General features: G+C 38.4%; 1 protein-coding gene and 1 long non-coding RNA gene across 4 annotated transcripts in view; one reads left to right on the plus strand and one right to left on the minus strand.

Moving 5' to 3' along the window:
• Positions 1 to 26,381, plus strand: part of ARHGAP42 (Rho GTPase activating protein 42) — a 315,416-nt gene that overhangs the window by 225,513 nt on the left and 63,522 nt on the right. For all 3 annotated transcript variants that reach the window (XM_020868796.2, XM_070473665.1, XM_070473664.1), the window contains 4 exons: positions 3,823 to 3,924; positions 9,833 to 9,943; positions 23,351 to 23,455; positions 25,511 to 25,640. In XM_020868796.2, the coding sequence (XP_020724455.1) occupies positions 3,823 to 3,924; positions 9,833 to 9,943; positions 23,351 to 23,455; positions 25,511 to 25,640 (448 nt within the window). The remainder of the gene's footprint in view (positions 1 to 3,822; positions 3,925 to 9,832; positions 9,944 to 23,350; positions 23,456 to 25,510; positions 25,641 to 26,381) is intronic.
• Positions 571 to 25,856, minus strand: LOC110121580 (uncharacterized). The gene is made up of 3 exons (XR_002309006.2): positions 25,718 to 25,856; positions 3,652 to 3,818; positions 571 to 1,036 (listed from the first exon to the last, which is right to left on the minus strand). It is a non-coding gene; the product is annotated as an uncharacterized lncRNA (long non-coding RNA).

Genomic DNA, 26,381 nt, shown 5'->3' on the forward strand with positions numbered 1-26,381 from the left:
AGGTGTTGTGGTAGAGTCTGTTCACCTTTGGTATCCTCTTGTGGTCAATAGAAGGTGTTGATTTGACCTTGTATTTAACATTTGCATATAACTAGTGATAGACCTATATGAGTATTCAACTTATTTTTTGCCTGTTTGTTTGTTATATATCACAACTTTAAGACTGGGAGTTTTCTTGCCATTCCTTAGCTCAGGGGATATGATGAAAGTGCAGCACAACCTCAGTTGCTAATCTTAGATGCTAAATAATAATGTGATCATGTGCTCAGAGTAAATGCAGGATAGCTTGGAACACACATTGATTACAGACCTTGAACTTATCTTACACATTTGCCATCATAATTGGGTTTGGGGATTAACTTGCCATTTTTGATGGCATTTTTAAAAGATTTTATAATATACACATATAAACATATCACGCATATATATGACTTCATTGCACATGATTACGTGGTTCAGATGCACTTCTTGTGGATCTGTAGAAAACGTCATACCATTATAACATAATCTCCATTTATTTGAATCATGTTATGATGATGAGAAGTCAGTAATCACATCCGGCATTTAGCATAAAGATTTGTGCATTATTTTCCCTTCCTTCTGCAGCACTGGTTTTGGAGAAGATTCTTAGCTTGATACCCACAAGTAACACAATAGACAATCGATAGCTGTGTGGTATTAAGTTACTAAAACCAAATAGGACCTGACTTACATGAGAGTAAATCATGGCTTTTGGGAGGAAATGTGAGTCACAAGAAGTGCTCTCTGTTTTCAAGAGTATGGTTCCCTAGATTATAGTTGTCCTTCATGTGCCCTCCTCTTTCGGTTCAGCTCTTTAATTTTATACTGGAACTGAGTGTGTCTGTGTTCTCTGCATCACTGGAACCTTTGAGTAGATCTCTTTTGTTGGCCTGGCGGTATGAAGTGCCAGGGTTTGATTAGGAGTCCAGGAAGTTCTTCTGGGAATGATTTTTGTATTGCCAGGAATGCTGGTATGCTGGCACTGAGTTAACATTTCCGATAATGCCAGCAAACACTGAAAAACAAAGATGCAAGTGTAGTTACCACAGCTGTGCTCCCTTCTCCCCCATCTAGTCTCTTCTGCACACACTGAGAACTTTTAAGCCCCCTATTGTAAGATGAACGTGTGTAAGCTTCCTGTCTTCGTCTCTAAGGCAGCTGGTCGCCCCCCACCCCCTACAGTGCTCATGTATCACAGGGACTGAATTGAGGCCGTTTGTGCAGAATTGCCCCCTGGATCATGGATATCGGTTTTTTGATCAAATGGAATGTTTGTGAGGGACTGTAATGCCCACTGTTACAAGAGGAATAATTTTGCACGTTCATTAAATATTTATTGAGCACTCTCTCAAAATTTTAATTTTAAGAAGCGTAGGATATATATATAATTTGTTTATTTAAATATAAATATTTATATTAATATATATCAATATTAATATATTATTATATTAATTATATATTTATATATATACAGGATGTAAATTTAGGATATGCATTTCCCTGCTGCAGTGTAGGGCTTGAACACCATAAGAGACCCATATATAAAATTAGATGAACAGTTACAAGCAGAGGAAACTGATGAAGCGGACTTGTGAATGAGGTCTGTTTAAGCTGGATGCTCAGAGTAGCTCTAACTTGAAGCTGTGTTAGAAGAAATAAGCATTTATATATATAGTCTGTAGAGTGCCAAGAACAGGCGCTCTGAATGGCTAACGAGAGAGGCTTTTGAGAAGATTGCTTGAGCAGCTCAGCTGTGGGCACAAGATGCAAGGTTCAGGAGCGGACAATGGAATGCTCACTCCGGTCTGTTTCACAGTGGAGGGACGAGGCCTCCCGTGCTGAGCCTGGTCCTGTCTGCCTCCTTCCGGCGTCTCCTCCACACTTTGCTGTCCAAGTCCCCCAGGGGCCTTTTCTGGGTGGGGATGCCACTTGGTGTTTTCCAATGGTGTCTCGCCTAGTAGACATTTTCTCCTTAAATGATAAAAATCCTCTGAAGATGTGACTCCCTGCCTTATTTCCAGGTATAACACAGCAGTGCACACACATCCCTGCACTTCTTCAAAGGTCTAGAACATTTGCAGCAGAACCCTACTTGTTTTTTTCATTCAATGCAACTTTACCAGTTAAGTTTCTAAAGTTCCATCCATGCAACTAGATCATGATGGGTTTCTGGAAATATAATTGAGTGGATAAAAGTTTTGAGTGCTACTGGATCAGAATAGAATACCTTCATCTGTTAGTCTGGAGCTGACAACCTGAGTTGTGAGACAGACAGACCAGAGGCCTACTTGTCTTCTCCTCTCTTCCCCACTTCCCCCCAGAGTCTCCTCTCCTCTCCTCATCCATCCATTCCCTGTTATTTTTAATTAATCTCCTCCAAATATTTACTGATTCAAATAAATGAAAAGCTTTATCCATAATAATCACAGAGCTTTTTAAAAAGAGCTGTCTGAATCTCTGTATAAGGGAAATAGGAATCTATGTTTTGAGTAGCCTTTAAAATACTTAACTCTGATTAATGTGGTCCAGACATTGCACATCAAGAAACATTGAGATAAAAGGAAGGAGTAGTACTTCTTTGGCCAGGGAAATTTATGAGTGTGGTCATGTAGTGTTTATTTCATATGGACTCATAAATGGAAAAATCATACCTGGTGGATAGCATATTTATAGTTGGAGAAGATCATATGTCTAGGCATGCCCTGTTCTCTTTAGAACTGTATTCTGTTTGCATTTCTATAGAAGTAAGCCTTAGGGGAAAGGTAAAGTATTCTCTTCCAACAAAAGGCTAGCCTGGTTACAATTGAACCCATAAAACAATGTCATTTTAGCATTGCAAAGGTCAGCTATTAAGTTATGTCGAGTGTATGATGCAGATGATTCTAATCCTTTTGATTTGACTTTGAACTGATCTAATTATTTCACACCACCAGTTGGTGAAGATGTATTTTCCTTTTTATCAAGAATGTGCTGTTTGAACGCTCAGCCAGTGTGAAACTGTCTTAACTAAGCCAGTGAAAAGCCACTATGCTTCAAACTCCCAATTTCCTCCAGTGGACTTTTTGTTTATAATAGCCTCTCCCTATTTCCCCTTCTCTTGTTGTTGTTTAGTTACTAAGTTGTGTCCGCCTCTTTTGCAAACCCATGGACTGCAGCCCACCAGGCTCCTCTGTCCCTGCAATTCCCCAGGCAAGAATATTAGAGTGGGTTGCCGTCTCCTACTCCGGGGGATCTTCCCAACCCAGGGATTGTCAAGTCTGTGTTTCCTGCATTGGCAGGTGGATTCTTCACCACTGAGCCACCTGGAAAGCCCATAAAAATTTCTTCTACTTAAAAAAAAAAAAAGACAATGACTTGTTTGAAATATCAGGCATCTTTTTTTGTGACTTGGGAAGTATTATGATTCCTTGCAAAGAGTTTGTGAGTGGTCTCTATAAACTGTTTGTATGTTAACTCATCTGACTCACCAAAAAAGCCTAAAAGAGACATTTTTCCCTTGGCTATGTCCCAGACTTCTAGGTCAGAATTTTTTGAGAATCAGTTATAGTGTGCTCAACGGGATGCTACTATAAGCAGCCTGCCCCCTCCAGACTGTAGTTCTATGAACTTCTTTGAGAGCAGAGTACATACTCAGATGATTTTGCCTCATATCCTTCTTCCCACTTCATCAAGTTTTCCACATAGTTGAGGCTCACTGAATCTTTATTAAATAATTTTATTGGATGCTTGATGGGAATGATGGAAATCAAGGTTATCTTGATTCTCTGATGTGAATGTTTTGTTGTTTTTGTGATCTCCTAGGATGGAAAGAAGAAATTTGACAAAGAGAGTGAAAAATACTATTCCATTCTTGACAAACATTTAAATTTGTCTGCAAAGAAAAAGGAATCTCATTTGCAAGAGGTAAGTTTTTCCAGTTGAAATGTGAAAAGAGCATTAGCATTGTCATGTGAAGTCCAGATTTCCAAAAGTAGACATTATCTCAGAATCTGCTCCTGTTTAATAAAATAATGATAATAAGAATATTTAAGCTAATTGTAAAGTAGTTAGCCTCCAACTAATAAAAATAAATGAAAAAAAAAATAAAAAAATTTAAGCTAATTGAGTATTTACTATAGACAGACAGGCAGGGTGCTGAGCATTTTACATGCTTTGTGACATTTAAAATTAACAGTCCCAAGAGAAAGATTAGTATTTCCTTCAATAATGAAAAAGAGTGAAACAAGGCTATTTCTTTTTCTTCCTGTTGGGCATATTTTAATGCCCTACTCCTGTGTGACCCCATGGACTGTAGCCCGCCAGGCTCCTCTGTCCATGGATTTCCCAGGCAAGAATCTTGCTGTGGGTTGTCATTTCCTTCTCTGGGGGGTCTTCCCAACCCAGGGATTGAACCTGCGTCTCCTGCTTGGCAGGGAGATCCTTTATCACTGAGCCACCTACGAAGCCATTCTAAATAGCAAGACCTACCAAATTCATGGTGTAACATTTATATTAAGTTAAAAATATCTGTTCTTCAATTGCTACATCAGCATTAAGGGAGAAAAGAGATACAGTTACATATTTTGATATCTTCATTATTTTTTGTCAATTTAAACAAGTCAACAGAAATATTTTACTAATGTACACAGTGTTCTCATACAAGGAATGCATTTCTTCCTTTTTTCCTGAAAATTTGCTCTTCTCACTGGTAGTATTTTAACTATAGTTAGCCAGCTAGAAAATTCTTTTACTGAGGAGTGATGCAGTTTCACTCTAGTGATAGCATATGTTTTGTTCGTTTTTCTAAATGGCTCTGTGGTCTTTCACCATCTACACTCCCCCCAGCATACAGTGATGAGTCTCAAAGCTGAACTGGGAGTCGTTGAGCTGGGTCCCCTGCAGCTGTCACTCCCCCCAGCCCGCCCCAGGGAATGGTGCAGGGTCCTGAGCCTCCTTCAGTCTCTTCTCCGTCTCGTCTCTGTATTTCTAGGGATTGCATCGCTGAACTCTTTCAAATGTCTCATTCGGATTCCCTAGCAAAGTCACCTTCCTTCCTGAACTGTTGTTCAAGTTCAGCTTGGTGCTCTGCCCTACTTACTCCTATTCTTACTTCTCTGACCTTCGTGTTCAGCCACGAGGCATGCTTAATGAGTTCAAGTGCAGTGGAACTGCAGTCAAAAGGCATGGAAGAGTTACTTCTGATTCCTTTTTACTGTATTTTTATGTTCCCCTAGAGGGAATTGAATTTCCTCACTTAAAATGTTGAACGTTGGAAAGATTTGTATTTCACTGTAATGAATAACTTATTATTAATACCTGCTATTAAAATAGGATAATTTAATAGACAGTTGGGTGCCTATGGAAAGATTTTGGGGCTAACATAAAGTGGAGAAAAATCTATTAAGATTATTAAGAGAAATTATATTTTTAATTTTCATGAACATTTTTAATCTTATAGTGTACTGTGTTGTTCTTTAATATTGTGTTCACATATTCTAAACTTCTTAAATGCATGTCTATTTAAACTTTTAAACATTGCCTTAGAATAAACCTGAGAGAGAATGCAATATGTAGACGAAGTCATCTGTAGAAAAGGCTCCCCCGGTTGTCACCATCATGTACCAAAGACAAGGCCCAGGCACATTTTAAAACTTGACTGCCTCCAAATCAAGGGTAATTCATAGAGTCTCTGAAGAGTTACCAGATTCTTGGTGACTATGAGAGGCTGCCCTTAGCTGGCTGACTCTTTGCACCCCTGTGGACTGCAGCACACCAGTCTCCCCTGTCCTTCACCATCTCCCAGAGTTCGCTCAGATTCATGTCCATTGAGTCAGCGGTGCTGTCTAAACATCTCATCCTCTGCCACTCCCTTCTCCTTTTCCTCTCAATCTTCCCCAGCATCAGAAACTTTTCTAGTGAGTCGGCCCTCATCACCAGGTGGCCAAAATATTGGAGCTTCAGCCTCAGCATCAGTCCTTCAGTGAGTATTCAGGACTGATTTCCTTTAGGATTGCTTGGTTTGACTTCCTAACTCTGTCATAATTTTAAAGTCCTCTAGAGATTATGCTTTAATTTTCCCTGACAGTGTAGCTCAATATTTAATACTTGTTAGTGGCTCCTAATCCATTGGGATATGACGGAATAGAATATTCATTCTGGTTTGATATTTAGTTGGATGCTAGGAGAAAAACCTGTAACATGGTTAGTAGCATCCTCCATTTGCCCCACCACACAAACACATACACATAAACACACACACACACTTTTTTTTCCAGGAGGCACAGACCATGATAGAATACAATCCAAATACAAATACAACACAAATACTGTGTAAAGCAACTCCTCTGAGCATATAGTATAAAAAAGGAAAAATGTAGGTTGTTTTCTACTTTTTCCTCGGTCCTTCCAGGAGTCAAACCTGTTACAGGGAGATGCTGCTACACACATGTTTAATTCAGTAACATGGCATTAGATTCATTTGTTCCCTTGCAGAGCAGCTCTGGTCCTTCTGTCGGCACCAAGCCTATGAAGTTGTTCTCAGAAAGACCCTTTTGAGCCTTCTCAAGGACACAGCTGAGTCTTTGCTCATTTTGCTCATGGAAACCCGAGTGACTACCCATTATCAGGACTGAATTAGCGGTTAGCTTGTGTTGGTAAAGCTCCAAGGCCATCTATTAGATGCACCATTGGAGTACACAGAATTGGAAACAGACTTGTCAAAATTATGGACTTTACAGTAGACCAAAAGAAGTAATATTTGAAATGTGAATAGATAATTTCTTTCTAAGCATAAACCAAGAGGAAGAGATCATGAAGGAAATGTAGAAAGACCAAAATGCATAAAAGTAATCTGTTTCTTTCAAAAGACCTTAAATCAAATTAAAAGATGAAGCATTAGGGGACTTATATGACACAGGACAACCATCTCCTACATATAAGATGTTTTTGGAAATCAGTGTGGAAAAGATAAGGTTTTAGTGAAAAAAAAAAATGGAATAAGAATATGAAAGGGCATTTCATCAAAGAAAAAATATAAACCATAATAAATATTATAAGTTTCTATATCATACATTTTGAAAGTATAATTTAATAATAGTAGCAGCATGTTAATTTATTAAAAGATAATATCCATTGTTAGTGAAGGTATGGGAAACTGAGCAGACACAGCTTTTCTGGTGGGAATATGAAATCATTCAAAAACTTTTGAGGTATATTAGACCATATTTCAATCAACCTTATATGAGCAAGAGAGTTGAAATGATTTCTGTTGATAGGAATTTGATTGGAAGAAATAATTAGAAATGAGTATAAATATAAATTGTGTGAATATGTTGATCCAAGAGTTATTCACAATAAAAATTTTAGAAACATCCAAAATAGCACAAAAGAATGATTGGGATAAATACACAAATAGAGCTTGGCCAAAAACAGAATTGATATGACTGTGAAACTTTTATTTGAAAAAGCATTTAAAGACGTTTGGGAATATTTGTTAGCCTAAGTGTGGAATGACAGGGTTTAAACCAGAATATATACTATTATTCATGTCTTTTAAAGTAATTTTTTGTGTGCATGTTGTACATCAAACTATTTATAGTGAGGCTGCAGCTAATTTATTATCTTTACATTTCCCTGTTATAATAATGAACAATGAATATAGTAATAAGTATGTGTCAATTTTATAGTTAGAAGAGTATAGGGGTTCCTTTTAGGAGCCAAGAATTTGGGTTTCTATTAGTATCTATAAGTAAAGATGCTTTCAGCAGGACCTCCTCGCCCACCTCCTGAGTGAAGGTAACCCCTCAGGTTTTTGTCCTTCTCTGCATCCCCAGAGTCTGCTCCTTTCATATTGTCTGTGACATCTCAGAGAGTGTTTCCCACCGTGCTTCCCATCCTGACCACCTCTGCACTATCCACTGACGGGTTACTACGACCCCATAGTGACATGTGTGAAATCTCACCCATTTTCTCCAATTTGACCCTGCTTCTCACGTCTTTAATTCTGTTAATGCTGGGTGTTATTTCTTGTGTCAAAATTATCTTCGACTTTTCCCCCTTTGCCTCTCACACCCGCGTCCTCAAGCTTGTCTTACTAGGATATACCAAACACCTTTACCCGTATCAAGTAAGAGGTCCCCTTCTGTTCAGGTGCACCCAGCTTCTCCGTTGAATCAGTACATTCTACACTGTGCTCACGCTAATCTTCTGACCTTCCTGAAGTCCAGCTCTGATCCTGACCACACCTTCCTCCAGTCCTTGCCTGGTTTACCAGATGCAGAGAATGAGGTGTGTACTCATTCTCTCTGAGCTGGCTCAGCTCTCACCTCTGACAGTTTCAGACAAACCCCTTTGCACCATCTACCAGAGCATAACCTCTCTTAACTTTAGTCCCTCACTAAAACTCTTCTTTTATCTCCACCTTCTCTGAACCTCTCCATTCCTCAGCATCCAGCTTAAATCCTTTTTCCTCTGGGAATAAATCAACAGCTCTCACCTGAGTGATAGTTTTTTTCACTATCCCTTTTTCCTCTGTTTTGAATTGAGACAGCTTAGAGTGTGTGAGGAGGAATTTAGGTATCTGCGGTCTGCTGAACTGTGTGGTTTTCTCATGTACCTAACTTGGTTTCTTACTGGGATGACTTTGCCAGATAATCAGCAGCTACTTAAGCAATCTGTTGTTCTGGAGTAATTGCTATTCCCTTTCAGTTTTAAAAGTTTGGACTATGAATTACATCGTTATCTTATTTCTCCAGTACAGAATACTTGACCACAGTTGTTAATGAGTATATAGCAACTGATACATGCTGTGAGCTCAAGGACTATGGGAATTCATCTGAGGTAAAAGAATGCCTTTCTAAATCTGGCACTGAAAAAAAAGAGAGAATTAAGCTATTGTATTCTTTTAGTACCGTGCATTCTAAATGACCTTTCACAGAAGATTTGTGTAGTAAATTTAGTTGTTGACATCTAAGGGAAACCAGGCACAAGCTTCTAAGAATCCTCTCCCAGAGGATTTAATTCACACAGGACCTAATTCCCTCAGCAACGAATCATAACAACGCACGTGAAATGGTATCTACTAGAATCTCCAGGGACTTCCCTGGTGGCTCAGATGTAAAAAGTGTGTCTACAATGTGGGAGACCTGGGTTCAATCCCTGGGTAGGGAAGATCCCCTGGAGAAGGAGATGGCAACCCACTCCAGTACTCTTGCCTGGAAAATCCCATGGACAGAGGAGCCTGGTGGGCTACAGTCCACGGGGTTGCAAGAGTTGGACACGACTGAGTGACTAAACCACACATGCAGTTTTCAGGGTCTTTTGTAGTGTTATTCCAGCCTTGCCTCTGCCTCCTTCCCTCCACTTACTCTGAAGGCAGACTCTGTCAGACTTCTTCATCCCTCTTTACGTTTTCATGGGAGTGGCCCCTTTTTTTTATCTTTGACTACTCATGGCCAGTTCTTCATCTAAAGATTCAACTCAGAACACCACCATTTTCTTTCCCCAGAATTTAGACTCTCTTTTGTGATTGCTTAGATTTTCATATGGATTTACTTACCCTTTTATAATAATTTTTAATTTACATGAGTGTTGGATGTTTGCTCTGTTTGTGTGTGTATGTTTTCGTCCCATTCCATACACTATAAGCTCTCTTGGACAAGGACTGTGTTTTCATAGTCTTTGTATTCCCAAGATACAATTGCTATATTCAAACTTTTTGTAGGACTTAATTTTTGAAAAAGTTTTCAGAATAGAATAATATTTGATTTCTTCTCTAACATAAACCTTCAATAATCACTCCCTATGTCATGATTTGCCTTTTTGTGCTTTTTAGGCAGATACACAGATTGACCGAGAACATCAGAACTTCTATGAGGCATCACTAGAATATGTCTTTAAAATTCAAGAGGTTCAGGAAAAAAAGAAGTTTGAATTTGTCGAACCGGTAAGATCTATTTTCTGTATAAAATAGTAGCTATAATACATCTTCTAAGCAAAATTTGCAGTTTTTTTCTGTTGACAATTATGGTTTTTAAAAATAAAAGGGTATGTAGGTGGAGCATGGAGCACTTTAGGGCAATGAAATGTCCTAAGCTATAGGACACTGTAATGGTGCATACATGTTATTCATTATACGTTTGTCAAAACCCACAGCAGGTCCAATACCAAGAGTGAACTGTAATGTAAACCGTAAACTTTCATAATAATGTATCAATCTTGGGTTATCATTTTGTAACTGATGTACCACACTGATGCAAGGTGTTAATAATGGGAACCTGTGTGGGTAAGGGCCAAGGGGGTGTGGGTAAGGGCCAAGGGGGTGTGTGTGAACTCTAATTTCTGTTCAGTTTTTCTGTAAATCTAACACTGCTCTGAAATAGCCTGTTTATTTAAAAAGCCTAAAATTTAACATTAAAGCATGTATATTACATATACCTAAGGGAAAACACCTCACCGCTAAAGTGACCCATTTACCAAATCTTTAGTTGAAGGGAGAGAAGGTAAGGCTGTATTTCTTCCTTTGTTCCACTCTGCTTCCTTACAAGGCGGAGACCTGCCTGACTTTCCAGTGAAGTCATTTATTTTCCTAAGTCGGTGTAAAAAGTAATGGATTCCCTAATGTAAACTGCATTGCAGAAAAGAACAGGTGGCTGGTCTTTATAAACTTACTTCGTTTTCTTGGCATTTTTTCCCTAGTAATACCTTAATATATTACAATATTGCCTGAAAAGGCATTTTCATGAGGTATCATCTGTGATGAATAAGGGTAAGTTCTATAGTCAAAATGATAGAGTATTGATCATAAAATATATAGGAAATCAAATATATAATTTAACCCCTCTTTTCTTCGTATATCAGTTTATTAAAAAAAAAACTACTTATTATGAGCAATAAAATACCCTATTCCTAATTTAGTGGATGATAGGGAGGAGGGAAGATACATTTCTAAATATATTTGGAAATTTTATTTCCTGATGAAACCCATCAGTGATTACCTAAAGGTGATGGGAAGCTGGGACAGAGCAGAGTCCAGGAAGAGTCTTAGCCCCTGCTAAGACTCTGTATCCCTGCTTCACTCCTGTCCCTTCAGCTAGAGCCAGCTGCCTTTCTGCTGGCCTCTTCGCACGTTTCCAAGACCAACCCTTCACCTCGAAGGGTTTAAGGGACTGGAGACCACACCACAGGCTCAAGAATTTAACTTTATATAGCTCAGTTGGTAAAGAATCTGCCTGCAATGTGGGAGACCTGGGTTCAATCCCTGGGTTGGGAAGATCCCCTGGAGAACGGACAGGCTACCCACTGCAGTATTCTGGCCTGGAGAATTCCGTGGACTGTATAGTCCATGGGATCACAAAGAATCGGGCATGACTGAGCGCTTTCACTGTGATGACAGCCTTGACTGCAGGTCCTGTTTGCCAAACAGTAAGTCCTCAAACCCCCTAGTTTGAATTGATAGCCTCTTATTTAGCAGTTGCTTTGGGGTCTGATAAACTTCTTCGGGGCTTTCTGAAACTCATCTGGGGTTCATGGACATATGGTCAGCCTGACAAGCCCTCATCAAGGAAGATGACTGATTCTTAAAATTCCTCCTCCTCTTCTGGTGGAGTAGGTCCTGCCTCAGTCATATCATGGTTTTTGAAGCCTGTCTCCTTGTTGGCACGGTTCCCCCCGGCCTGCCTCTTGGGATTTCTGAATTTCAGCTCTTTGTTAGAGTGTCCCCATTAGTTCCGATGCTTTCCCTTCCCCCTCCTTCCGCAGGCGTTCCCATTCCCTGCAGACACTGTGCTCCTCTGCCGTGCGGGGTCTTCCTCGCACCTGGAATGATCCTTTCACAGCTGCAGTAACTCTCTCCTCTGAAGAGGCATGCGTGTAGCCTGTTTCCCCATCCAAGACTCTTTTATAGCCCATCCTGTCTGGGAACAGTGAACCAGACCATTCTGTAAGATGACATCAGGTATATAGGAAAAGGTTGTAAAATCGTTTGCTCACAGGTCACAGAAGGAATGCTAAGAATTTGTGAATTCGTATGACAGTACAGGTAGAGAAGTGGAAACTGTCCTTCTACTGAGATGTGTTTTCTTCCTTCCCTCTGTGGTATCCCATACTGGGATGGTCTGATAAGTCTTCTGAAATGCATGCCTTTCTGGTGACACCACAGTCAAGGTCGATGTTAAATTTGTCCTTCTTCCAAAACATTTTCCTGGCTGCTGGATTTTTCTTGTTAGAATGTCTGGCCAAACCAAATAGTACTGTCAGTTTAGTCTCCTTCCATTTCCAGCCACAAAGTCTCATCCATGGGATTTTACTTAATTTCCACCCCCGTACTGAGAAGAATAGAAATGGGAGTACTAGAACATGGGCATGCTCCATTCTACATTTACAAATTAATTAAGATTTCAAAAACAAAGCCCCCAGGAGCTATAAAGATAAAAACACATGAGGATACTTTAATATCTTTGAAGGTTATTTCCTGCAGAAATCCAATTCCTGTTGTATAAAGCTTTATATTGAAGAAATGAAGCAATCTATGCTAGTTTAGCTGAGATTTGTTTAACAAATAAGCATTAGAGTAAAGCAAAATATTTTAGGGATGTGACTTAAACAGATTCTGTGATAGCAAGCAGAAAATATAAATAGTCCTGTTGATGCCCATTAAATAATATTCTTGCTTTATGATGATCATTTGAGACTAATTTTCCTTGATTTCAGTTAATGTCAAGATCCTCCTATAGTTGACCTTTGAACAATACGACTTTGAACCATGTGGATCTCACTTATATGCGGATGTTTTTCAATAAATACCTCAGTACTACACAGTCTGCGGGTTGGTTGGGTCTGCAGATGCAGAGCATCAGATGCCACGACTGGTCTATAAAGTAATATGCAGAGTTCCAAAGGATGTGTGTGTGTGTTATGCACACACACGCACATGAGCATATAGGCATCCTTAATTCCCACATTGTGTAAGGGTCAACTTGTACTTATGATAAAAATGTCTACAGAATGCTCAGGTGGTACCAGGAAAAGATGTTCCTACAACTTCATTATTCTTAGGAGAATCTGAGTCTAAAATATGGAAAAAGAGGGGCATTTATATATTTTATATAAATTACTGTTTTTGAAGTAGACAGAAAGCCAGCTTTTTAAACTCAGTTCTCCATTAGCTACATGATTTTAATGACCTTTTCCCCCTGCTTATCATGTTTTATTTGGAATGTGATGGTAGCTAATTCATAATCTCTAGACTCACACTACTCAGTGTGGTAGCAACTACTTATGTATGACTGTCAAACCCATGAAATGAGACTAGTGTAGATTAAGATATGCTCCAAACCTGAAACACATACTAGATTGCAAAGGCCTAGTACAAAAAAGAAATCCTTTCTTTTTTAAAGAAATATCATTAAATCCTCTTTTATATTGATTACATGTTATGAAATGATAATCTTTTGAATACACCATATAAAATATTAAATTTCACTTGCTTAGCAAGTTTCTTGTGACTACTAGAAAATCAAAATTTTCACATTAGTTTACATTTGTGGTTTGTGTTATATTTCTGTCTAGCAGTGCTAGACTGTATCCTTTCAGATTTGCCAACAAGATATGTCAGTTCAGGTCTGTAATGGGGGAAAAGCGATCAGAGAGGGAGAAATATGATTTCCTGATTCGTGATTGTAAGATCCTCCTAATTCTCAGAGTTGCGCAGATTTTATGAGAATTTTGAGGGATTAGGAGAAAAACCTTGAGAAGTAGCTGAACATGAACAGCCTACAAAAGAGAGTTGAATGCAGTGTCTTGAAAGTCTGTTGTGGAACATGAAGTCTGTGACTCAGAAAACCAAAGCAATCTTTTTATAACTTAACTCCCTTATTCATTCAGCTGCAGTTGGTTTATGTTTTGATTGTATCCTGCAAGTGTACTTAGTTGGGACTAGTGTTCTGTGAGCATCTACTCTGTGTCCTGTTTTCTGCCTCCTCCCGTGTGAACCCCACCACGGCTTTATTATTGGTAGTTCTTATCCTTCAAGATGAGGAACTTAAGTCACAGAAAGACTATTAGTTGCCTGAGGTCGCAAACCTAAAGAGAGAGAGAACCAGGAAGCCAGATCCCAAGTCCAAAGTTAACTATTTCATTCCACCAACAGCCTTAAGGACTATTTCATTACAAAAATTAGTTCTTATTGCTTGCTCTGACCAAATAAAATGGATGACCCTAGAAAACTGGACTGTAAAGCTATTTTAATTCCTTAAAAATTAGAAGAAGAAAATAAGAGATTTATCTTCACTTTGGTAAAGATGATTGAGTCCATGCACATATCTGTTCATTCATTCACTTGTTCTTCCATCCTTCTTTCATTATTCTGTTTTAAGTTGTCTACTGAGGCCACAGGTAACTGGCCACTTTTCATGTAGAGACAAAGTATAATGGCTGAGTGACCATAAGTTGAAATTTGGCTTCAATCTTACAGCTCTGTGAATTTGGAATGCTTTTCCAATTCTGTGATCCTCACGTTTTTATCTGTCAGTCGGGGATAAACTTTGTGTGTAGTTCCCAGAATTGTCTCATCTGATGCAGGTAATGCAGAAAGTACCTGGTTTGTCATAAGCGTCAGTAAGCTAGTATGAGCTTGCACATGAACTGTTATCACTAGATATGAAAACAGTATTGATGAGTCATTTGTCAGTGTGCTTCAAAAGATAAAGCTTTTTCAAAACCACATTTTAAATTTTAACGTGCTTTAAAATATGCATCTAAATTCTATAAGAACATTTTCACTTTATTTTTTTAGACTTCAGACTTTTTGTATTATATTTAAACATCATGTGAAAAAGTGAAAATAAGAAATTTAATATAAACTAAAGCATGCTGCTTTTAATACACATCCCTTAGACTGCTAAATTTAATTTTAAATCATTTTCTGAAGAAAATCCAAGGTAATTTAGTTAACATGCTTTAGCTCTATAAGCTTATTATATCATGAAGTATGCTTATAAAATGCTTTTTAGGTTTTCTAATAGATGTGAATAATTTTGAAACTGAACAACTACTTGCTAAGTTAAAAAGGTCTATCAGATAGTATGTAGACCTTCAGGTCCTGAAAGCAAAAGAGTTTGTGTTCATTTTTAATATAATTGGTTAACCTTAGTATAGAAAATTTAGAGTAGATTAAAGTGAGAAAACAAGACAGTATCATTTAAAAAAAAAAGACATTGTAGGACTAAAAGTTAGATTTCTATTCTGCTGAAAAATCTAAGTGCAGTCATTCTATAAAAATGAAACAATAAAGTTCTCCTCAGGTTGCATACATTTAAATAAAAGCTTATTGGCCTTTGGATTTAGTTCTAGGTACTGTTACTGAAAGTTTGACGTTTGCAGTAACTGTTAGACCGTGAAGAATTTTGGAGAAGTCAGAAAAATGCATTCTATCTATTTAACTGACTCATCTCTTATACTTCATTTTAGAAATCCATCATGTAAAGGCCTGGTCTAAACATAGCTTCTGCTGGATTTTATCACATGGATGGCCACGTTACCTTCTTCATTCCCATTTAGTTGAAAAGATAAGCTGACTAGTCTTTATTGCCTTATTTCTTTACCAAAGAAGTTTAAGTTCTGTCTGTTTCATCTGAATTCCATCCCCTTGAAATATTGGAAATCCATCTTTAGAAACTCCAGTGAGTCTTCACTGCTGAGGCAGTATATAGCCATGACTTCAGAAAGTTTTGGCTTTTTAAATAAATTGAATCTGTGTTCATATCTGTTCATTCATTCATTCATTCATTTTTCCATAATTTTTTCATTGACTTCCCTGGTGGTCCAGTGGTCAAGAACACACCTGCCAGTGTCGGGGACATGGGTTCAGCCTCTGCTCTGGGAGATTCCATGGGCCATGGGGCAACTAAGCCCGTGCACCAGAACTCCTGAGCCCGTGAGTCTAGAGCTGGTGCCCTGCAACAGGAGAGGCCTCCACAGTGAGGACCCTGCACACTGAAACAGTGTTAGAGTGGGAAAGACTAGAGATCTCGTCAAGAAAATCGGAGATACCAAGGGAACATTTTGTGCAAAGATGAGCACAAGAAAGGACAGAAAAGGCGAGGATCTAACAGAAGCAGATTAAGAAGAGATGGCAAGAATATAAGTGTCAGAAGAACTATACATAAAAGGATGTAATGACCAGATAACCACAATGGTATGATCACTCACCTAGAGCCAGACGTCATGGAGTGTGAAGTCAAGTGGGCCTTAGGAAGCATTACTACAAGCAAAGCTAGTGGAGGTGACGGAATTCCAGCTGAGCTATTTCAAATCCGAAAAGACAATGCTGTGAAATTGCTACACTCAATATGCCAGGAAATTTGGAAAACTCAGCAGTGGCCACAGGACTGGAAAAGGTCAGTTTTCATTCCAATCCCAAAGAAAGGCAGCGCTAAAGAATGTTCAAACTACTGCACAATTGCACTCATCTCACACGCTAGCAAAAAATGCTCAAAATTCTCCAAGCCAGGCTTCAGCAGTAGGTGAACCAAGAACTTCTAGATGTTGAAGCTGGATTTAGAAGAGGCAGAGGAACCAGAGATCAAATTGCCTACATCCACTGGATCATAGAAAAAGCAAGAGAATTCCAGAGAAACACCTACTTTTGCTTCATTGACTATGCTAAAACCTTTGACTGTGTGGATCACAATAAACTGTGGAAAATTTTTCAAGAGATGGGAATACCAGACCACCTGACCTGCCTCCTGAGAAATCTGTATGTAGGTCAAGAAGCAACAGTTCCAAGTTGGGAAAGGAGTATGTCAAGGCTGTATATTGCTACCCTGCCTATTTAACTTCTATGCAGAGTGCATCATGAGAAATGCTGGGCTAGATGAAGCACAAGCTGGAATCAAGACTGCTGGGAAAGTATCAACAACTTCAGATGTGCAGTTGCTAACACTCCAATGGCATAAAGTGAAGAGAAACTAAATGGCCTATTGATGAAGGTGAAAGAAGAGAGTGAAAAAGCTGGATTAAAACTCAACATTAAAAAAATGTAGATCATGGCATCCAGTCCCATGACACTTCATGACAAATAGATGGGGAAAACGTGAAAACAGTGACAGATTTTGTTTTTTTATTTTTTTTAAATGGCTTTCCTAGTAGCTCAGATGTTAAGTGTCTGCCTACAATGCAGAAGACCCGGGTTCGATCCCTGGATCAGGAAGATCCCCTGGAGAAGGAAATGGCAACCCACTCCAGTATTCATGCCTGGAAAATCCCATGGACTGAGGAACTTGGCGGGCTACAGTCCATGGGGTCTCAGAGAGTTGGACATGACTGAGCAACTTGACTTTCTTTCTTTCTTTTTTTATTTTTTTGGACTTCAAAATCACTATGGGCAGTTGACTGCAGTCATGAAATTAAAAAACACTTGCTCCTTGGAAGAAAGGCTATGACAAACCTAGACAGCATATTAAAAAGCAGAGATGTCACTTTGCTGACTAAGGTCCTTATAGTCAAAGCTATGGTTTTTCCAGTAGTCATGAACGGAAGTGAGATTTGGACCATAAAGAAGGCTGAGCACCAAAGAATTGATGCTATTGAATTATGGCATTGGAGAAGACTCCTGAGAGTCCCTTGGACAGCAGAGAGATCAAACCAGTCATTCCTAAAGGAAATCAACTCTGAATATGTATTGAAAGGACTGAAGCTGAAGCTCCAATACTTTGGCCACCTGAGGTGAAGAGCTGACTCATTGGAAAAGACCGCGGGCTGGGAAAGATTGAGGGCAAGAGAAGGGGGCCGCAGAGGATGAGATGGTTATATGGCATCACTGACTCAGTGGACATGAATTTGTGAAAACTCCAGCAGATGGTGAAGGACAGGGAAGCCTGGTGTGCTACTGTTCTTAGGTTGCAGAGTCAGATAGGACTTAGCGACTTTGCAACAACATAGCTTCTCTGATTATTACCCTCTTTGACAGGTTGTCCCCCTATGCCACACTGACTGACCACTTTCCATCCATGACTCTCTTTTCTTTCATTTTCTCATTCATTGCATTAGATAGTGATACTTTTTCATTCCCATTCAATCTGTACATTAGACTTAAAGCACTCTGTGTTCATTCAGAAGCTATCCCTTGTGATTTTTCTCTCTGTCCTCCTCCAAGTAAAGAAGAGCAGAGACTGCAGGATTATCTCATAGGCCAGACACAAGTACAGGATGAAAATTTATGCCTTGCCTGTGCTCTAGTTTTCCAGTCTTCTTGGAGATTTCAGTGGCCAGATGTAGATGTCTGTATAAGGCTTTGATCTCCTTTAGTACATTATGATGCTCTGTTTATGAGAAGTGTTTGTATTTTTAAAAAACATTATTGGGATGTAATACCGATGCTCTTCAGTTCACCCAATTTTAATTAGTTTTTGTCTGTGCTCTGAGTTAGGTGTCCAACTCCATTCTTTTCCATGTGGCTCTTCAGTGGTCTAAGAGTTCTTTGTTGTAAAGACTATTCTTTACACATTGTATTGGAGAAGGCAATGGCAACCCACTCCAGTACTCTTGCCTGGAAAATCCCATGGACAGAGGAGCCTGATAGGCTCCAGTCCACGGAGTAGCTAAGAGTCTGACATGACTGAGTGACTTCACTTTCACTTTTCACTTTCATGCATTGGAGAAGGAAATGGCAACCCACTCCAGTGTTCTTGCCTAGAGAATCCCAGGACGGGGAGCCTGGTTGACTGCTGTCTATGGGGTCACACAGAGTCAGACACGACTGAAGTAACTTAGCACACATTGTATGATCTCGGCACCCTTGTTGAAAATAAGTTGTTTGTAGATATCTGGGTTTATTTCTAGACTCTCAGTTCTCTTCTGTTGATGTGTATGTCTGTCCTTGTTCCAGTGTCACACTGTGTTCATTATTCCAGTTTTGCCCAGTTTGGTCATCCATCATCGGAAACTACAGGAATCACTCTGGATTGCTTCAGAAGTGTGCCCCTCACCCCCTTGCTAGTCCTAACCCCTTTTCTCACTTTTCTCTGTTATTCCGAGTTTTACTGGTAACTGTGGGCCTTTAAGACTTGAAGTGAAAGTCGCTCAGTCATGTCCAACTCTTTGCGACCCCATGGACTATAGAGTCTATGGAATTCTCCAGGCCACAATACTGGAGTGGGTAGCCTTTCCCTTCTCCAGGGGATCTTCCCTACCCAGGGATCGAACCCAGGTCTCCCACATTGCAGGTGGATTCTTTACCAGCTGAGCCACAAGGGAAGCCCAAGAATAGTGGAGCAGGTAGCCTATCCCTTCTCCAGCGCATCTTCCCAACCCAGGAATCGAACTGGGGTCTCCTGCATTGCAGGTGGATTCTTTACCAACTGAGCTGTGACCTGGTGATTAATCAGCTGAGAAATTGTGATTAAGCTATTCCTTTGTTGACTTGCTATGGGTTTTGCTAAATGATTATTCATCTATAACTGCAGTATCAGTTTTTACATTTGGTCAGTTTGTTCCGGTGTCGAGGTAAATTGATCCTAAAACCCTTGGGAATGATAAAGTGTTAGATGAGTTTTTCCTGATGGTAAAAGTGCCTTTCTTAATATTAAAACCTAGTCTACCTACTGGCTTATTGTATAATAATGTTAATATTATCATTTTAAAAGTCAGATTTACTTTAAGGTAAGCTGAGGCAATAGTCTTTCCCCTGCCACTGCACCCACCCAGGCACATGGAAAGAAAGTGACAAGGGGAAATGCAGTTCCTAAAGACTGTCAGGCTGTCCTGTTAAGTTCCCGTGATTTAGCATCATGGAATTTGTTCAGAATAAAATTAACTAAACATTTAACTTTGCCACCACCTAGAGGCAATTATGTCATACATGCTGTCTTTATTAAACTTTCTCAAATGCTACTTCCAGAGTAGATGTGGAACAAAAGTAAAAGGTAGATAAGTCTTTGTATATAATTTTTCTCTACCTCCTAAAGAATTGTCCTTTCCCTAGTGGGTGCTCAGCATGCACTGTGAGATTAAAACATAGTTGTTTACTGCTAAGCAAATCTGAATTTTACTAGAAGTTGCCAGTAGAAAATGGATCTCAGGGAATTGGGTGCTTTATAGGAATATTCATTGCAGATGTTCTTAAAGTATCTCCTTTGTAAGTTGAATTCTCTATACTTTGCATAATATTACAATAGTATCTTTCTTTTATGATATCCAGTTCCTAGTAAGACAGTATAGACATTAAGAAATGAAACAATATTACTTGCAACAAATTCATAACTACTATGCAAGTATTTAGAAGGCTACTGTTGCCTAAGTATATACTTCAAAGGTATTTTCTTATTTTGTCTCTGAAAATCTCTAAGTTTACATATCTATGCCATGGTTAATTAAAGGGTTTTTAATCCTATTTTAAGATACAGTTCTTTTAAATAGGGTCATAATATGTGCAGACTATATATCTTATATATCTTATATTATTGAATAATTTAACAAATGTATGTAACATCCTTTTAATAAAGGGTAATCTACTAAATGTTTAGTTTCCCTAATAATTATTTGTTGATATAAAATTGACAGCATAAAATAATTCTAAAATTACAGACAATATATTTTGACACATATCAGGAACTGTTGAACAAGTAAAGGAAATTCCTTAAAATGTAACAACTTAACACCAATTTGAAAGTATATGCTTTCCAAAATGTGTATGATTTTGTAAGAAGTTAACTTGTTTAGGAAGAGAAGCATTAGGTCATTGCAGAACAAGTATTTAACTGTTGGAAATCATAACACACATACCAATTGATGCTTGACTGAATCCTCCTTCTTCCCCAGACAGAGGAAATGACAGGATGTTATTCACATATGAAGATGGCTTCAAATTGTGTTTCTTTCCTCATATAAAATAATAGTTTACAGACATGCTATGCTGTTTGAATTAGAAAAACTTTAGCTCTAACTTTATTGTAGAAAGAAGTTGTGGAAGAGATTGAATTGGTAGACATGTATATGGAATAAAATCCCAGGATATTAAATGAAAAATTTAAATAAATTATTTTTCAGTTATAATATTTCATATAAATGATCGTATCCTATAACTCCATGGACAGCTGCTCTTACTTTACAGACAAAAAACATCATAAATAAGTGCATATGAATGTGGGATTAGAAAGCTGGGGTCATGGAAATTGTGCTTTTGCAAAGAAAATTTTATTCTAACTCTTAACCTGAAAAGATCTGTATCTAGCTCCATGTTTTTGCTCAGCTCTAACTTCTTTTTTGAGTTCTTCCTGCCGCTTGCTAAAATATTCTCTGTGTATTACATAGGCCAGTACTGCCACCTTGTGCTCGTTTCCTGAATTTCACCTGGCCATCCTTAATCCTTGTCTTTGGGCACTTCTTATTTCTGGCTTACTGGTTTAGTATTCCTCACATCTGCACGCTTTTGATCTCCGACTTCTGGTTAGAATCTCTTCTAGGGTTAGTTAGTTAGTTGCTGTTAGTCTCTCTGTCATGTCTGACTCTTTCTGACCCCACGGACTGTATAGCCCCATAACTCCTCTGTCCATAGGATTCTCCAGGCAAGAATCCTGGAGTGGGTAGCCATTCCCTTCTCCAGGGAATCTTCCTGATCCAAGGATCAAACCAGGGTCTCCTACATTTCAGGGAGACTCTTCACCATTGGAGTCACCAGGGAAGCCTGTTACCCTTTGAGCCTAACAGAAGCATGAGATATTAAAAAGGAGTGGCAAGAATACACAAAAGAACTATACAAGAAAGATTTTCACGACCCAGATAACCATGATGGTGTGATCACTCACCTAGAGCCAGACATCCTGGAATGCACCGTCAAGTGGGTGTTAGGAAGCATCACTTTGAACAAAGCTAGTGGAGGTGATGGAATTCCAGTTGAGCTATTTCAAATCCTAATTCCTGATGCTGTGAAAGTGCTGCACTCAATATGCCACTAAATTTGGAAAACTCAGCAGTGGCCACAGGACTGGAAAAGGTCAGTTTTCATTCCAATCCCAAAGAAAGGCAATGCCAAAGAATGCTCGAACTACCACACAATTGCACTGATCTCACACGATAGCAAAGTAATGCTAAAAATTCTCCAAGCCAGGCTTCCACAGTATGTGAACTGTGAACTTCCAGATGTCCACGCTGGATTTAGAAAAGGCAGAGGAATCAGAGATCAAATTCCAACATCCATTGGATCGTGGAAAAAGTGACAGAATTCCAGAAAAACATCTACTTCTGCCTTATTGACTACACCAAAGCCTTTGACTGTGTGACTCACAACAAACTGGAAAATTTTTAAAGAGATGGGAATACCAGACCACCTGACCTGCCTCCTGAGAAGTCTGTATGCAGGTGAAGAAGCAATAGTTAGAACTGGACATGGAACAACAGACTGATTCCAAATTGGGAAAGGAGTATATTGTCACCCTGCTTATTTAACTTCTATGCAGAGTACATCATGAGAAATGCTGGCCTGGAGGAAGCACAAGCTGGAATCAAGATTGCCAGAAGCAATATCAGTCACCTCAGATATGCAGATGACACCACCCTTATGGCAGAAAGTGAAGAAGAGCTAAAGAGTCTCTTGATGAAAGTGAAAGAGGAGAGTGAAAAAGTTGGCTTAAAACTCAACATTTGGAAAAAGATCATGACATCTGGTCCCATCACTTAATAGCAAAAAGATGGGGAAACAATGGAAACAGTAAGAACCTTTATTTTTTTGGGCTTCAAAATCACTGCAGATGGTGACTGCAGCCATGAAATTAAATGACACCTGCTCCTTCAAAGAAAAGTTATGACCAACTTAGACAGCATATTAAAAAGGAGAGACATTTCTTTGCTAACAAAGGTCTGTCTAGTGAAAGCTAGGGTTTTTCCAGTAGTCATGTATGGATGTGAGAGTTGGACTATAAAGAAAGCTGAGCACTGAAAAATTGATGCTTTTGAACTGTGGTGTTGGAGAAGACTCTTGATCGTAGGGTCACAATGAGTCGGACATGACTGAGCGACTGTACTGAACTGAACTGTGTTATTTTCATCTTTATCCCCATTAATTCTCTCCTGGATATTTTGTAAGTGCATTTGAAGAGTAGTTAACATGACAACTGTCCATGACAAGACCTAAAAGTTAAATCACATCTGCCCAAAAGGAAGTAAAAATTAGCTTCCATGGCTTCTGTTTCATATCTGTAATTCTAGTGCCTACTTTGCTAAGGATATTCAAAACCTACTAGCTTGAGGAATTAGAATGAAACATAATTTCTCTAATTTATTTTATTTGATGATCATCCTTTTAAGAAAACACATTTTTATGGTTTATTTTTTATCTTTTTTTTTTTTTTTTTTGCAGCTTTTATCGTTCCTTCAGGGTTTATTTACTTTCTACCATGAGGGATATGAACTCGCCCAGGAATTTGCACCATATAAACAACAGCTGCAGTTCAACTTGCAGAATGTAAGACTATACCTGTTCTCACCGCCTCTCCTTAGTTAATCAGATGATCCCAGGGCAACTGAGTTATAGCCAAGCTGAACTTTGGAGGCTTTAAAAAACTTATCTGAGTACAATAAAGCCTCACTCATTTAGAAAAACCACTTAATAAATTTATTGATTTTTTAAAATAAGAGCTAATCTTATGTTAGAAAAATATATACTGGCAAATTTCATGAAAATTAAAATATCTGAGTGCAGAAACCTTGGAAACTGTTGCCTTTATCTAGTGTTTTCATTATTTTACTGAGTGACCCTAGGCATGTCGTATTTCCTGAGAGGGCAGTATTTCTATATTTGTGAAAGGAATTTTCACAATGGACATGCTCTTTCCCTTTCCTCCCTGAAGCTGTTTATTTTATAGGTGATATTTACTGTTTTCTAAAAATAAATTTAAATGTGGCTTTCAAGCATCCATAAAAGCTGCTTTAAAGCTTCAGGAAGAATTATTTAAAAACATCCTATCTATTTCTGGGAGAGTTTATTCTGCAAAGTTGTCCAGTAAATCCTTTTAATATTTGATTGCAGCTATATGAATTCTGATTTACATGTACTGGATACCAGTTACACTTTAAAAAGCTAGCCAGTCCATTCTGTATTATCAAATATGTCGCTCCGTTGCTAAGTCACGTCTGGACTCTGCAGCACACCAGGCCTCCCTGTCCTTTCACCATCTCCCGGGGTTTGCTCACACTCATGTCCACTGAGTCGATGATGCCAATAACAAAATCTTAATTGCTAAGGATTTTGTGTAAATCAAGAGTTATTTCTGAAACCGTGACTGGTACTCTGTAGCTAAGATAATTTGTGAAGGTTTCACTTAATATTCTATAAAAAGCATGCCTTTCACTCCTTACCTGATTTTTGCCATTGTAAAGATGTTCAGCAAATAGAAATATGGAGTTGGAGCGTACCATGAGAAATAAGTAATTGCATTTATTCTACTTGTGTTTTGCATTTAGCTTTTTATTTAACCTAGATTTTCTCAGAGAATCAATTTCACATGCAATTCATTCCATTGTTTTTCAATATGGAATGCATTTGGGCTTTCTCAGTAAATATTAAAAGGGAAAATTATAAACCCAAAGTATTTTTATTATTTCCATATTAAATGCAATTGCAATAAGATTCCTGGGATTTGAGAACAAGAGACAGGTAAAATATTGGGAAAAATTCAGATCCTTATGTTTTAATGGGAAAAGCAGCAAAAGTGGCAATTAAGGAAACTTTCCTAACTTTACTTTGAGATTCAGATCTTTTATTAGGGGCCATAACAAAGTGGTAATCATCACTGCCTCACAGGTTGGTTATTATTCTTGTTTCCAAGCACATATTGTTGAGATAATGTGACCTGAATGCAAAATTGATTTTCATAGAGAAAAGCCATATACTTTCTATTTCTTCCCTTAAGTAAACTTGCTATGGTGTAAGTAAATTATTTCCTATAATAGAAGACCTTAGAACTTGGAAACCTATTCATTTTTATGTGTTAATTTATGCATTGACCTCCTGATAACTATGTTAGGATTTTGGGAAAACAAGGTAAGTGATATTTCTTCAAAGAGGTGTTTGGAATAAAAATGATGAAGCTTTTTCTTGGTAAGTGCCTCATATATCAAAACTATGTGAATTTATTTTAACCCTCAAAACAAATTAAGTTACTGTGTATCTGCTTTTTTTTTATCTTAGGTATTATGGGATACAAAATGCTATTTTAATTAATATCTTGTTTTTGTAAGGCTATAAGTTATTCCCTAGATAATGTTAAGTGCAAAAGTGGATAGCACACATATACACAGATTCAAAGAGAAACATGCAGAAGGTCATTCAGAAAAGTTTCACTAAAGCAATTAAAAATTAGAGCATGGGATTCAGTGTAGATGGTGGTGGATATGGTGAATGGTCCTGAAAGAGTCAAAGTTATCCTTAGCACCATTTGTAGTCTTGAAACCTTAGACTGGGTGTTCCTCAAAACTGGTAGAAAACACTGAATGAAATTGTTGTTTCTATTTACTAAAGACGAGGAATAATTTTGAAAGTACTCGACAAGAGGTAGAGCGATTGATGCAGAGGATGAAATCTGCCAATCAAGATTACCGGCCACCCAGCCAGTGGACAATGGAAGGCTACTTGTATGTCCAGGAGAAACGTGAGTTGCAAAGACGTAGATTAATGTCTCTTAAGATTAGCATTCTGTTTTCCATGAGACGTGAGTTGGTTACTTACTTTTCCATCAAGAAGGAAGACTGAAATTCCTTACAGCTTTATCCTATGTGGTCTGCTTGGCCAGTGACTATCACTGAATGTGGAAGTTTTTCCACTTTTCACCATTGGATTCTCTAAGCTAGTATGTTTTTGAACTTGGAACTTAGAATCTTCTTGATGATACCGTAGCATGAGTTCAGTTTTAGAATTTAATTATGGTGTCTGATCTCAATGCAAAGTTTCATGGAGAATTAAAACCCAAAGCCTTTATCAGATAGATCATCTTGGTGACTTTGGTAGTGGTTTTCCCCTTCAGCAGCATTATGTTGTTTAATTCTGTGCTCTGACAATTTTTAGGAGTAAAACTGGCAATTATGTAATATCAAACTGGGACTGTTTACTTCCTGGTGTTGGGAAATAAGCTTCAGATCCAATAGAGCGCTATTATAATTGCCTCACACTGAGAAGTTTTTCTCACAGTAGTTAATAAAAGCCATTCAAACTTGCATAACTAGGGTCCTTTTTTTGTCATTAAGCGGAACCAGTGATTAAATTAACTCTGTTTCAAACCAGAGTGCCCTAAAACACTCTCTTACTCTTTGTGTTGAAGGAACAGTTGTTTGCATCTCCAGTGCATCATGGGTCAGGGTCTTCATAAAACACAGAATCACGTGCCTGAATTGTG

This window comes from Odocoileus virginianus, chromosome 10 (genome assembly GCF_023699985.2).
Source record: "Odocoileus virginianus isolate 20LAN1187 ecotype Illinois chromosome 10, Ovbor_1.2, whole genome shotgun sequence".
In the NCBI taxonomy this organism is placed as follows: Eukaryota; Metazoa; Chordata; class Mammalia; order Artiodactyla; family Cervidae; genus Odocoileus; species Odocoileus virginianus.